General features: G+C 41.4%; 1 protein-coding gene across 1 annotated transcript in view; it reads left to right on the plus strand.

Moving 5' to 3' along the window:
- LOC138528066 (uncharacterized) overlaps positions 1 to 14,856 on the plus strand; it is a 473,456-nt gene that overhangs the window by 28,880 nt on the left and 429,720 nt on the right. Inside the window, exon 2 of the mRNA XM_069639512.1 lies at positions 6,277 to 7,195. Coding sequence (XP_069495613.1) covers positions 6,449 to 7,195 — 747 coding nt within the window. The 5' untranslated portion in view covers positions 6,277 to 6,448. The remainder of the gene's footprint in view (positions 1 to 6,276; positions 7,196 to 14,856) is intronic.

The following is a 14,856-nucleotide window of genomic DNA, read 5'->3' on the forward strand; positions in this document are numbered from 1 at the left end:
GGGCCTGTAAATAGCCAATTATATTCCAACTATTGGTCTAAGTGTGTGTGCTCCCTGAGTCCAAGAACTTTTGGTCCGTGTAATAAGGTGAGTGGTTGTGAATCCCTTGCATGTGACAGAAAAAGCAAAAAATGACAAAGTCATGGACCAACGAAGTGTTGTGATTTAGATGGTAGGGCTTTAAAAATGAAGTTCATTAAGATCGCCTTGTTATTATTCCATAGGCATATCCAATCGATCACAGGTTCCGGAGAAAGATTGCCTTCAATTCAGTTATGCATGCCAACATTCGATGAAGACCATGGGAAGCCTTAACGTTTCTTTAAAAAGTATTCTCTGTCATTTGTAAGCATGCAAGTCCTGAAATGTCAGAGAGAATGGAACTATTTTCTGCTACAGGCATAAAACATAGACATAACATCTGAAAAATGTCACTGTGTTCTATATTTTTGAGTCTGAGAAAAATGAAACCGAAACCATTTGAATACCATAAGTGCTACTAAAACAAAGAAACTTCTGTTTTAAAACAGTATGACACATTATAACAAGACTAGTGCAAAAGCCTGTGTACATGGGCTAATGTGCATAAAGGAAGTCATTTTGAGAGTGTAAATATATTATTTGGTGAATTTTAACTTAATTTATGTTAATAGAAAAACATGTTTGTAAAGGATCTTGCTTATTTTACAAGGAGGAGTAGTAACCTCAAACAAAATCACACAGAATCAGGTGAAAGTGCAACATATCACATACAGCCAATTGTTGTATCTTGCTTCTCATTGTCTTGGATTCTACTTGCAGGTTTTGGACTCAAATATATAATATTGAGGGATTTCAGAGTAATACAATTCATGTCCAGCATGATTCGAAGTAGAGATGAATCATAAAATAAAGTACATTGAAGTCATAAAGTTTAAAACATTCATTAATAATATTATTGATATAATACATACCAAGAAATATTACAATGAAAATTACATAATACATAAGCACATTAAAAGAAAAAGTTATTTTATTTTATTAGGGAAATAGTGCTTAATCAAATGATTTTCTGTTCATATTTTATATGTATATCATTTCCTAGTGTATGCTTGATGTATGCTGTTAAAGTGGTATCTCTGTATTCGGCCTTTTCTGCAGCTAATTGTATGTTATCATTGTTGAACTACACATTATGTTCACCTGGAAGATGAACTTGAAGTCTTATTGTTGTATGCGTAAGGCAACAGCTCCTCTAACAGTGATAACAGGCGAGGTGGGCAGGACGGCTTCAGACAAACATACATCTGGTCTTTTATTATATAGTATGATGGCTGTTTAAGCTAAATCCTTCAACTTGATTGGATCACAAGCCAGTAGTGGGCAATGACTAAACATGTGTTAATATTCGAACCACCAGACAATCAAGCCAAAAATCCTTTTCTGCTATTACGTGATGATATGAACAGAGGTATGTAAAATGTACTTTCTCCGCTATCCAAGCACTAAACATGAAACTATTACATCTTTAGTTTGGGCTATTGGGTGGCACTTTAGCACCACATATAAATCAATACAATTGCATTAGAATAATGATAGGGAGAAATGGCATATGAGGAGGGACATAAAGCTTGACAGTATTGTTTGGTTATTTGCCCGCCCATTGACAACCCATGGCTATGATAATTCCTATGGCCATTGCAACCCAGTTCCTGCACCTCCCCACCCCAAACACTTCCTCATGGGAACTCTTTAAGCCTTATTTAATCAATGCTTGCCATCAAACTTTGCAGTCGAAGGGCCTGCCAGTGTATTCTCAAAGCTGTCTACTTTGAGTCAATGACTTAATTGGAGCTGTAATTAGAGAGGGATGATGTAATGAAACGTGGAGATGCACTCCTTTTGTTTTTTAAATCCTTGTACTTAAGTGATGTTGTCAAATAATACTTAGTGTTCATGTAAACCTATCATCGACTACTTCTGGTGCAATGGGGTATTGTCTCCTGGACCTTAGTGACCAAACTTGAACAAAATACTCACACGGCCCGTTGTTGCCAACAGGTAACCCCCTATGCACTCCAACGGGGCTTAGAACCTCCTAAATTTTAGTAAATTGAATTTAATACATCCCAACCAACAAGAAACCTTGAAGGTCATTCTTTTAGGTAACAATTGTAGAAAGAAGGTGTGAGAGATAAACATTTTGGAATTCAGATTAACAGTAGATATTGCCATTGATTGCAGATAATCAGAAATACAGAGTAAACAGAATGATAGCAACAATTGAACATCAGTGTTGAACAGGCCTTGAAGAAGGATTTGATATCCGAAACTCTGACAAAGACCCAAATGGGTCACATAACTGTATCAAGGAAAGATACATGCTGGTTTAATGTACCAAAATAAGCAAATATCGGTTTAATGAGAAATTATTGGGTCATACAAATTTGGTTATAAGGTTGGTCATGGTGAAATTGGAAATATGACAACTGAATGTAATGCTTTATTACATGCCTTTTTACATGTGTTTTTGAATTTTAAATTTGTGGGAAAGACAGACGTGGAAGAAAAGTGTTTAACACAATCATTTGTGTAAGTGTGTGTAGAGTGATTGTAGGTATTATTAAAATGTAGTAACATTTAGGATGTTCTAAACCCCGTTGGAGTTCATAGGGGTTAATTGGAGCTGTAAACATGCTACTGGTCTAATAAAAATGCCTTAACCAGGTCTACCTTCAGCCACTCGATTTATAAGCACTATGCATTTCCTTCAATGAAGTCCTGTTAAAAAACAAGCTTTGGCAAAGAGCAACAGATTTGACTTGTGTATAAGTATTAGGTATTTGCTATGCACTGCTATTAGATGCTCAGGTGCTCGCACCATTTTGAACCTGGTACCATCAATAGCCAGTTAACACCACTACGGCAGTGCCTGGCAAGTCTTTCCCATGCCTACACAAAAGCCCAAACTGATGGAATTGCCAATGCTTCTTCATTTCATTTCACATGGTTGAGCACATAAATAACAGTTCCGGTTGTTGCAAGCACTGCTATGCTAGGCAGAAAGACTCAAGTTCAACCGTAAGTAAATATACCGCTGATCAAGGCAAGGTGTATTCATTAAGCATTCTTGCATATATCGTCACAAGGGGAGGACCTTCATAAACACATTTTCTTTGCGGGCAGTTTCACAGGAGCTACAACCAGTTTCAAAAGGAAAAGCCCTCACTGTGTTTTTAATCTCTTCTTTACATCTCCAGTGCGATTGCACCTTCCTCGAATGCTGTGTCGTTCAGTAGACAAGGGTTGTGAGTGAGGTGATTTAGAGCCTGGTGGATCTATGAGTCTCGAAAGAGATGTGCTAAGCGATGTACATCCTGCAGTGCACCGTCAAGTTTTGTGTAAATTGAAAGGGATGTGCCCATAAATGTATGGCTCAGCTCACTGTCAAAATCCCATGTTCAGACATAGATCCTTTTTCCAATTGGTAGAGTCATGCACTCTCACACTGGAACATTTTGCAAATGTCTCGGGAGGATAGCTCAGGGGTAACATGCTCATCTTGGAAGCAAGACGACGTGGAGCAACACAGCTTTGATCCCTGGGTCCGCGCTTAGGAACCTCTGTGTATTAAGTGCGTTATTAAAAAAATAACCAATTACAATGAACAATGTCCACTTGCACTATGGCAGCGTGCGTGATGCTTGCAGCCGTAGATTCTTAGCTGGCAATATTATTCAATTTTTCTTGAAAAATAATGATTTTTAAGTTTTAATGAATGTTAACGGTTCATATTCCACGCACTGCCTGTGTGGTTTCTTGGCGCTCCAGCGGATCTGTAAAGCAGAGGGGAGTGTTGGTTTGTAGGAGTGAATGAAGAAAAGAGCAAGAGAGCTGAGATGTGTTGTAGGTGTCTTTTTCAGTTGGAATCTGCCATGTGCTGTTGGGCGAGACTATGGGCTTCATTACGACCCTGGCGTTAAGGGTTTAACGGCGCCGTAAAAGGTGTCAGCGCCGTTAAACCCTTAACGCCTGATTACGAGGTCCCTTTGCGGGACCCGACCTTAACGGCTGGTTTTTCCAGCCGTTAAAGTAGGGTGCCGCAAAGGGACCTTGGTGCTAAGTACGGTGCCGCAATTTGCGGCACCGTACTTAGCGCCTGCCCCATTCCCCTTGAGCTCTATGGGGCAAAAATGGGAATGGGGAAGGGCCCATGGTGAATGGGGAATTACCGCCCCGTCAACCTTGGAATGGGGCGGTAATTCCGCCATTCACTATGGCGGACCCCGGCATGGACCATGGTGCTAATAGCACCATGGTTTAGCGCCGGGGTCGTAATGAGGCCCCATGTATGGTTTGTTTTCATTGTTGTGGTGGTGTAGTGAAGTGCATGCTGTTTGTTGTGCAGTAGAGGTCTGTTCAGTTCAGGGTTTGAGAGGTGTATGCAGAATGGTTTTTAGTAGGGTTGGTTAGTAGCAGTGTCCTGTCCCCTCTTTTTTCACTGACTGTGGTCCATAGCCCTCCCCATTGCACATTTTGATGTGTTACAATTATCGCTCCTATGTTGTGTGCAGAAGTGTGGGTCCTCCATAGGTCTATTCAGTGATAGTACCTTTTCTGTGCAGAGTTTAAGATTATGTGCTGCCCATATCCCTTCCCTATTGTCTAATATGGTGTGTAGCAGTCACCCCCCCATGCGTTCCTCCAGGGCGGACATGTTCCCTGCACCCAGTGGTCCATCATTTTGAGTTCGGGACATCTCTCTTTCCTCTAATGCTATCCGCCAGGGGACCAATTATGTCAGACCCCTCTCTCTCACCTGTTTACTGTTTGAGCTTCGATAGGGATGATACGTCTAGGTCTTCCTCCCATTCAGACGCCACTCTTTCCCTGAATGCCACTCTATTTTTCCAGCCTACTTCCTCGTCCTTCTCAGTTTGTGCTCCTTTTCATGGTGCTTGTCTGTTGTTCATTCGTTTTTGTCCCGTTTGGAGTTGAATAGCCAGGTTTCTAGATGTTTTCTAAATTTGTAATTGTCCTTCATAGATCGTATTACTCTGGGGAGGGAGTTCCAAAGTTTTACAGCTAGGAAAGAGAATGCTGATCCGCCAGGTCTTTTCCTTGTGCATGGTTTTGGCTCAAGGCAGATGTTTTCGCTGAATATGAGTATTCTAGGTGACTGGTTTTCTTTTGTATGAATTCCGCTCCTAGGCCGTAGATGGCTCTGTGTGTTTTGCACATTGTTTTGAAGGTTATTCGTTTTTGACTGGGAGCCAATGTAGCATCCTTAGTGCTGGAGTGATGTGGTCACTTTGTGAGAGTTTGAGAATAAGTCTGGCAGCTGCATTTTGTATATGTTGCAGTTTCTTCAGTAAATAGTCCAGCATTCTGAGGTATAAGCTGTTGGCGTAGTCTATCCTGGACATGATGAGAGAGATGATGGCCAGTGTGTTGTGCGAGTGAAGGAGAGGAATGGTAGAATCTTTTTGATCATCTATAGAAGGAAGAAGCATTCATTGATTATCGTGTTTACTTGCCGTTCCAGGATTAGCTCGTTGTCCATCAGGATTCCAAGGTTTTTTACTACTTTGCATGACGTGGGTGCTGTTCCCAGTTCTGAGGGCCATGGGATGTACTGGTTGCTTCCTTGGATGTTGGATGTAATCATGATTTCTGTCTTGCCCGGGTTGATTTTGAGGTTGTTAGTGTTCATCCATTGGTAGAGTTCTTTGAGACAGTCTGTTAGCGTTGCTTTCTCCTGTTGTTGCACAAACATAGTTCCTTGGCACACACCTCCATGTGTTCCTCCTACTAGAACCTACAATTATTTCTTCACCCAGAATTTCAAATTTCCAAATCCACTACTCATTCGTGCACACCATGCCCTACTGCAACTCAATGGAACGAAAACAATTTCAAGATTTAAATAATTCTATGTGTAAAGAAGTATTAGATGAAGTCATCTGGAATTGTCTGACTCCAAAGAATATGTTATCTTTCATAAGCATTTTACATTCAAGACATCTGAATAAAATTGAAAATTAAAACACATGATGATTAAGTTTGATCATGGGAAAGAATAACTTTTCAGTACATTCTATCATCTATTCTAATTTCTTTGGGGAATTGACTATAACATGGATTTTGTATTAATCATAGTTGTGTCTGAAGTTACAACTTTATTATGAAAAAAAAGTCTACAAAATAAGCATTTCAAATTATTTCAGGAATAAACTAACATAATTTCATTTGTTTTTTAATCCTTACAAATTAAATTCTCTTGTTTTTGCATTTTAGGAACAAGAACAGTTTCCTTGCTATGACGAGGTATTAACTGATACTAGTTGCCTGGGACGGATTTTCAAGGAAAAGGAGAAAATAATTGTGTAATCCAGCATGTAAGAGAGACCCACATGATGAAACGCAACAGATTTCCGCCTCTGAGCATGGGTGCATAAATGCTTCTCAAATGGAAACGTATTCCAGTGAACAGGAGAATCAGTCGGATGATTCGGGCCATGTCCAGCATGCAGCGACTGTGTCAGAAGGCACTGATCGATTGAGCCAATCCTCAAGTGATGATCGTACATCAAACACTGAGGAGTGTCACATTGCATCTCATCCTCATTGTACAAGGACAGGATCTGAATCATCGCTGCATGATAAACAGTTGGCCTTTTGGTTGAGACATGGGATAGCAACTCTTTCTTCTAATGGTCCTCTTGATAAAATTCATCTCTCTGGAGATTTGCTGTGTTCTTTGGGATACAAAGACGATAGCAGCCGATCTTTCTGTCCATTGCACATGGAATGCCAAGGTTTAGACTGCCAAGGTTTACCTCGTTCTCGAGGGGGCTCCTGGGACAAAGACGAAAGGTGGCCTGACATTCGAGTCATCAAACACAAACCAAGCGCTATCAACTTCCCTGATTTCCCGCATTCATCTCAGAGCAGTAGCTCGGATGCCCCTGTCTGCGAAGTGTCAGGTACTGAGACCTCTTCGTCTGAGGGAGAAGATGACGACAATGATGACGTTTTTACAGATCTGCCACAGTATCACACATATTTCAATGGTGCGTATAGAAAAGGAAGCACGCAAAGAACAAGGTACAGAGAGGAAGTGGCCTCTCCGCAGGATCTCGCTCATGGAGAGAACTTCACTGCCAGGTCCGAGAAGAAGGCAAATGAGCACGGGATGGAAAAGAAGCAAAAGGGGGTAAGGAAACTAACTTCTTCTCAATAGCGTCAAGGTAAATTGTACACAGTGTTACTGAGCAGTGTTGTGTTGTTCTGAGGATTTGGCAGACCATTATTTTTTTAGAGTAAAGTGGCCCTGAAGAAACACGTAAAGTGTGGATGGAGGACCTTTCGGTCTAAGGTAAAGGCACACCTGTGTTGAGCCTTGAATGAGTTCACATGAAAGAACTGGTGATAATAAAATGGATTTTTTTTTATTCTTAAACTTAATTTTTTAATTTTTATATTTTGTGAAGCAACCTTTTGTGTTTCTTCCATCAAACTTAAAGATCTCTGCACAACCTTAACTGGTCCCCGGAGTCAACAACGTCCATGATTGTCATGACATGGCATGTTTTATTGTTCATTTAATTTCTGTTTCGTGAAGCACCACATGACGGTGTGGTGGGTGTTAGGTGCTTGTGTACAATTAAGTGCTGATTGATTTAGTTAATGTATAGCATGATACTCCTGTAGTAAATTCAGCTGGGATGTAAGGCTCACTGTCATGTTACAGGTGTCATTCAGTTCAAAGAATGCTGGTGAGAGAGAATTTACAGGATGTTTCAGAGCTTTAGATGATATTGTTAGTTGCTGGTTTCAGATTCCGCTGGCTAGCACCGTCTCGTCATTTAATCTGTAACAACAGAAGGTGCATTTGAATGGCCTCTAGAAGCTCAGCAAAGTTTGTGGGACCGCAGTGCTTTCATTGGCCAGTCTTGTTGGAGGAGCACCAGGAATTAAAACGGCCCACCCCTTTGATCCATAATGCAAGTTTGTTTTCACCAATTATGCTTTGAGGCCTAAGATTACTCTCGCCTCTCCATCGTGTACTAGCCAGGGTTGCTTAAGCAGTTCATTGAGACACACAATTGATACTGAATCTCAGTGTTCCAGTGAGAGAGGTCCAACAGCACAAACTGTAAAGATGTATTTGAGAGAAAAGAGTCAAATGCCATCCTTGGGTTTTGGCCTTATTGATTGTAAAAGGTGTTTGACCTTGCATGTTGGGCCAGGTGTATTGTGTGGAAGATCTTGTGAATAATACCAGTGTTTTAGATCACTTTTAACAGAGGCTGCCATTCTGTAGCTTTGTTGGATGTTAGTACATCAGTCTGAGATGTTGGTTGGACTGGAGGAGGACCTTGAGCCATCGCCAGTTTGAATTAATTTGAGTGCACACAGTCTCGCCACAGCAAAGACACTTGAGGGTGCTCTGTCCACAAGAAAATTAAAGGCTCAGAAAAAAGAATAAAATAGCAGTACCATATTACATTTTCAGAATACTGAAATGTTGATATAAGCGCAGCAGAGGTGGACTTTACTTCTCTGCAATATTTTAAGAGGTGTCTTTCGAGATTTAAGAGCTATCCAAGCAAGAGAATTCTGCAGTAAATACCATTGCAAGTGTGAGCATCTACCGGCAGAATTGTTACTTCTCAGGGAAAAAGGGACGTGATTTGTTTAGTGCTGTCCAGGAGGATAGCTCTCGAGTTAAGCGATTGCCTCAGTCATTGGGGCGGCCCACACTTGTCAAATTTAATATTCAGTAGGGACCTTCATCCCTGCTACACTGGGCACCATGAAATTGGGTAACAATAACGGCTTTCATTAAAGCGCTTAGTATCTAGAGGAATGTAGCACGAAACGCTATATAACTGAGATTCTTATTACATTATTGTAGTGAACCAAAGTGAAACAAATCACTGATATCGATACAGCAATCTTGTAATGTATCTGGGAGGTAGAACGTTGTTGGAGATTCATCTGCCTTGCACAGAATAAGCTGAACAGACACTCAAAACCCACCAAACCCATTTGCTTTGTCCAATTGGGAAATATGACACTTTTACTCCTGGTTGTGGACTGTGTGAAAAAAGGCAGCCTCTTTCTTCAAATATTGTACTCCATATTTTAGTGGCCCTGTGTCTGGCCCATTACTAGCATTTGTTTGTAGGGCATGCTGGCCTGTTTAGCAAAATACACGCAGGCAGTAGAGTCAAATTAAATACACAAGTTAGATAGTTAACAGTTTTACTATAAATGTTGAACATTCTAATTTGACCAATTTTAGTGCTTTTACAACGTGGCCCTTTCTGCAGTCAGGCAGAGTATGACTTTCAAGCAGGCTTGTACTTGACTATAGGGCAATAGGCCCATGGCCGAAAGTAAATTGCAAAATGCTTGTGTGGGACAGTTTTTTTTGGTCAATGTGGGCCACTTTTCTGGGCAATGTGGGCCAGTTTGATGTGGCTAGTAGATTTGACCAGTGTTGCTGAATATACATTCTTTAAAATGCACATTTTGCATCACATTTTATCAAAATAACTCCCCCTTTTGTACTATTCGAACAGTGTCACAAAGGAATAAATAGCCATTTGCAACTTTGGGCCACTTTTATATTGCTACACTACCCGAGACAATTTTATGGCCCAGTCCGACCCTGCTTTCATGCCCTGGTGGAGGAGGGGGGCCAGACATGGCGGGTTATGGCCTGCCAGCCCCAGCCATGGTCGGCCCAAGCGAACCAAACAGTCGAGCTTTCTATTTAAACATCTGGATTCCGTTAGTACTGATTTGTAACTACTGCAGCCTGTGGATAAACCGTTTTTTTCTACTGGGATTAAGACTTTCAACGATACCCATACAGTTCTCACAGTATGCATCTATTCCTCCTGCTCCCTGCACCCCAGGCCTTCTTTGCCCCCCTACCTGAAATCCTTGTGCCTAGCTTTTTTCCTTCTCAGTTCTCCTCCAATGACCACGCCTTCTTTGACCTCAACCTAGCTCCAAGACCCCCATTTGAGAAACACTATCCTGCTTGTATCTTTACTCCCAAGATTTTCAAGTACAAGACCAATGTGCAAATTCACCTTTGCTGATCGGACAAATCCTGCACCCCTCCACTTATTACTGTGCAGGGCCCTGTTAGCACTTGCAATGCATCTTGGTATTACCGAGTCCAACTACTTCACCTACCTTTTTTCCTCTGATCACTCGGATGCAAACAAAAGCACACTCACCGGCAAACAATGCTGTCCAAGCCCTCAGGATGTGTCCTCCTACCTATCGGGTAATGCCTTTGCAACAACATCTGCTTTTGCAATTCTGCACATGCTCCTATTTAAAAAGGAAACTCTTACCTATTGGTGAACCAAAAAGTGCCCTGTAAATAAAGCTTATTAAACCTCTGTGCACATTTCAAAAGGAAAAGTACTTTTGTGTTTTTCTTGGTAAATAATGTAGAATGACCTGACCAAGATGAAATGTTTGAAAGCATGCATAATTTAGAATTTGTGCTGGTTAATCATTATTTGAGTATTTTTATGAGAGCCCCCACTATCAGACTGTTCTTTCACTCACTGACAAGCCTGCCATATTTAGTAGACCCGGTGTGACCACAGTTTGAACAGTAAACTTTTAAATGTCGGATGCCCTTCTACATTTTTCTGTAAGAATTATTTTTACCCATAGCTTCAAATTGCTGTCTGCTCATATCCTCAATGTGACCAGTGCTGCTTTGTGGAAAGCTGCTCCACTCAAACCTTTAGATTTCAAGAGAACACACCACTGTGTTCTTTCCTTATTGTCTGTGTTATTTACAGTAGTGAAACTGCTCATTCTTTTTTTTAAATTATTTTTACAAAATCATTTAAAACATTTATTTGAGTAAAATGCTCCAACTGTTAAAGCTTTCCACAGCATCAAATAGAGGTTTGGTTTGCTTAAGAACAGAAACTGAAATTAAATTCCATAATATTTAAAAAATAAAACAAATTTGAAATTCAATCATATCAATGATGCAATTCTTACTTCGTCCAAACAGTAAATCCTTTTTTATTGCTAAATGATTGGTATTCTTCTTCATTCACATCTCATAAGTGTGAACAGATTCGGTCTATCCCAAAGCAGAACAATTCCATCTCAGAGGGGCTCATGTTCAATGGGAGTGTAAGGTTAATGGAAAGCATGCAATTCTTGTGTAAGGCTATGTGCCTTGCATTAACGTTAGCCCCAATTTCAAGCATCTGTGTTGGATAGAGATGGGGCTGAACGCAGCTTGCGTTTCCGCCATCTCCTTCCTCACCGCCATTCAAATGCTCCAGCATTTGCGCCGGCATGGATTCTTATGCCGGCACAAATGCTGGAGATCCCAGTGGGGTCCACTAGCTTTATGCACTAGCATAAAACAGGTGGACCCTACAGGAATCCATTGCAAACATCATGGAAGGCTGCGTTTACCATTACAAATAATTCACGTGCATGGTAAGGCAAATACCATAGTGTTTTCATTCCCATCATGGTTCCTCATCACACTCACTAGTTCCCAGAAACCTCTCACCCTTCCTCGTGAGTTTCCTCATGCAAAAGGTTTTGCTCGAAAGACCTTTGATGAACTTTGCATAATATTCAGTGAGATCAAGAAAAGATGCAACATCCATCTTTGACAGACATGTCAACTATGGCTTTGACAGTACTGATCTTTGGTTTGACTTCTCCTGCAGACAATGTAAACCCATGACAATCCACTTCTGACTTGCAAAATGTGCACTTTCGCAAGGTCAGAGTAAGACCATCTTCTCCTAGCTTAATCGAAACTAGACTTAATATCTGATGCTGCTCAGATTGATCAACCCCTGCAATCAAAATATCATCCTGATAAAATGTTACACCAGTGATTGCCCGAAGAATACTGTGCATTTTTTATTTTAATACACTAGCAGCCGAGATCAAACTCAATGGCATACTTACACACTTGAAGCTTTCAATATGTGTAATGAATGTTGTGACCTCAGACAACTCCGGATGTAACATCATTTGATGGTATACAGATTTGAGGTCAAGTAGGGAAAATTACTGTGGCTCCAGATTAATCTGTAATGTGTTTATCAATGTGCGCTAATGGGAACCTTTCAGCAACTACACATTTGTTTACTTCCCTCAGGTCTATGCACATTCTAACAGCCATTGGCCTTCATTACAATAACTATGGGGCTGGCCCCCTCCAAGGCATCTGTGGGTACTATTACCCCTTCAAATAGCATGATATTGAGTTCTGCTCTACCTCTTTCTTAAGTGCTAAATGTGCTGTTCTAACCTTTGCTGCAAATGGAATAAGCTCTTTCTTGAGTTTGATTTTGTGCACAAAACCATTTAAACATCCAATCTTGTCTTTAAAGACTTCAGGCACACATGTCTCTATATCATTATTTATGGAAAACAATGGGTTGTGGGCACCACCCTTGCTTACAAAGTTAATTATTTATGTTCAATTTAGAGTAGCTTATGTGGTCCTGTTGCCAAAAGTGGCCCCTCTTGCAGAAAGGGCAAAGTACGAGATGTGCAGGTTCCTTGATTTATTGATCAAGGAGAATAGAAGGACCTCCTTCGCAAATGCACACAAAAGTTCTAGTATGGTATACACAAACAAATCACTCCAAGCACTCCAGGTGTCAGCACCCCACAACACGCCTGTGCAAGTGAACCACACATAACAACTCCAACAACTCCAATGCAGCAAGCTAAACACGACCACAACTCATCCATGATCACTCGCACCAGATAACAGCTGAACAAATTATTCTAGACTATTTCACAGTTCACAAAGCACAGTAAAACATCTATGACTCCTCTAATAGAGCATTGACATTGCACTTTAAAAAGTTCAAACCCTAAACTGTGTTATCATGAAGTCCAACCTGAAAAACCAAGGTTAAACACAAAATATTTGAGATATCCAACCCTACCATTCTTAGAAAGTTCATGTACTTACTAACATTATTATTTTTTTTTAAAATCCAACCTTCAAAATAAAGTGTTAAAACACACTAAAACCACAGTAGAATATTACCAAATATACTTTAATTCAAACTAAACAGAGGCCACGACTTCCAGGAACACAAGTACACCAGCTGCAGCCCTAACAAGCAAGCAGTCAATCCTCACTGTTGCCAAAGAGCACACAAGCAGTTAACACAAACAGTTAAAGAAAATCCACAATCCTTGAATTCTAAAACGAAATCACTGATACATATATATCCTCAAATATAACCTCAAATAAAATCACTTCTATCTACATATCTAAACTTGTAATTTACTTTTGAGTTCCAGCATTTCATCCCGATAGCAGCATTGTGTCCATTGAAAATGTGAAACCGAACATGTCACCATGCGTCCTTCAGCTTGGTCCCATCTCCATTTGCCTTCCTTGGCGAACCGCACCACAGACTCAGGCGGCTCCACATCCCCATGAATGGGGATCCGCACCGCGCCAGGACACCAACTCGCTGGCACATAGGAAAAAAACACTTCTTCGACCAATGGCCTCCAGGGCTCTCACGCCACGCAATAATGTTTTGACGTTATCAAAACATTGCTAGGTTCTTTCCTCAGCCCACAGCTCTTCTCCCGAAGAGATGCTCAGAACTTTGGATGAAATGACCCTCACAGAATGATCCAGCCAATCACCAACACCTAAGGAGCCCTGTATGACATCACCAGTGTTAGTGAGATACAGCGCAGGGCAGAGCTCTCTGCCACAATGACTCCTACCACCCCAACGGTTACATATGCCTCCTCTCGCAGCACCACCCACCTCTGCTGCCACGCTAAGACCAATTGATAAATGCAACTTCACCCGATGGTTGCTCGCCCCTGCTGGCTTCTTACCGCACACCACGTTATGTTGTTTGTCAGACCTGGAGGTCTCTCCTTAGTTGGGCTGCCCCTTGCAGCACTACTCTGTCTGCAGCACCCTCTTCTCACATCATTGGGAACTTTCAGACACTAGCAGTCATCTTGCCCTCTGCCCCTTGCAGACTTGATGGGCCCCTAGGCCTGCAAAGTCTCTGTCTGGCCCTTGCAGATCCGATAGGCCCCAGGACATGGTGCAGTCCCAATGTCATATCAATGGCTGACCCTCACTGGCCCCACTGCAGCCCACAGCACTCCTTCCTCGAGAGAGGATCTTCTCTTGGCTTGGGGAGTGATGGATGACCCTCTCCTGCTGCTGCCCCCCCAGCATAGCCAGCATCCACATTGCCATTGTTAAGTTGGGTTCCTGGCCAAACATGACACTGAGACTGGTGTAGGAACAGGAAACATCTTTACTGAGTCCCAGCTCCAGGTACAGGGCATAAGAATACATTTAGGCCACATCCGGTAAGCTACAAGGGCAGAAATCCATCAGCATCCTCTCTGTCAACCCATCTTCTCAACTGACATTCACAGAACCATTCAGGACGTAACATTCTCACACACACCATTTGTTGTCAGTCACTCTTACCATTGCATGCATACAGGGCAGGGTACAGGGAAAGAACAGACAGAACAGTCATTATCACTTGCTCCTTGTTCCTGAACTAAATTTGTTAATCTAAACAAAAAATCTGCAGCCCTATGTCTTACCCCTGGTAAATATTCCACTTCCCAAGTGTAATCCTGTAGAGTTGAAACCCATTTTAATCCCAGAGAAAACTTTGTCCAACCCCTTAGTGGTTAAAATCTCTCTAAGTGGTGAATGTTCAGACCTAACAATGAACTTCACACCCCACAAAAAAGAATGAAAAGTATCTATTGCCTATTTAACAGCAAGTAACTCTTTGTTAATAGTGAAGCCTTTTTTGTTGTTGCCTCCTTTTA

This window comes from Ambystoma mexicanum, chromosome 7q (genome assembly GCF_040938575.1).
Source record: "Ambystoma mexicanum isolate Mex_15411 chromosome 7q, UKY_AmexF1_1, whole genome shotgun sequence".
Lineage (NCBI taxonomy): Eukaryota > Metazoa > Chordata > Amphibia > Caudata > Ambystomatidae > Ambystoma > Ambystoma mexicanum.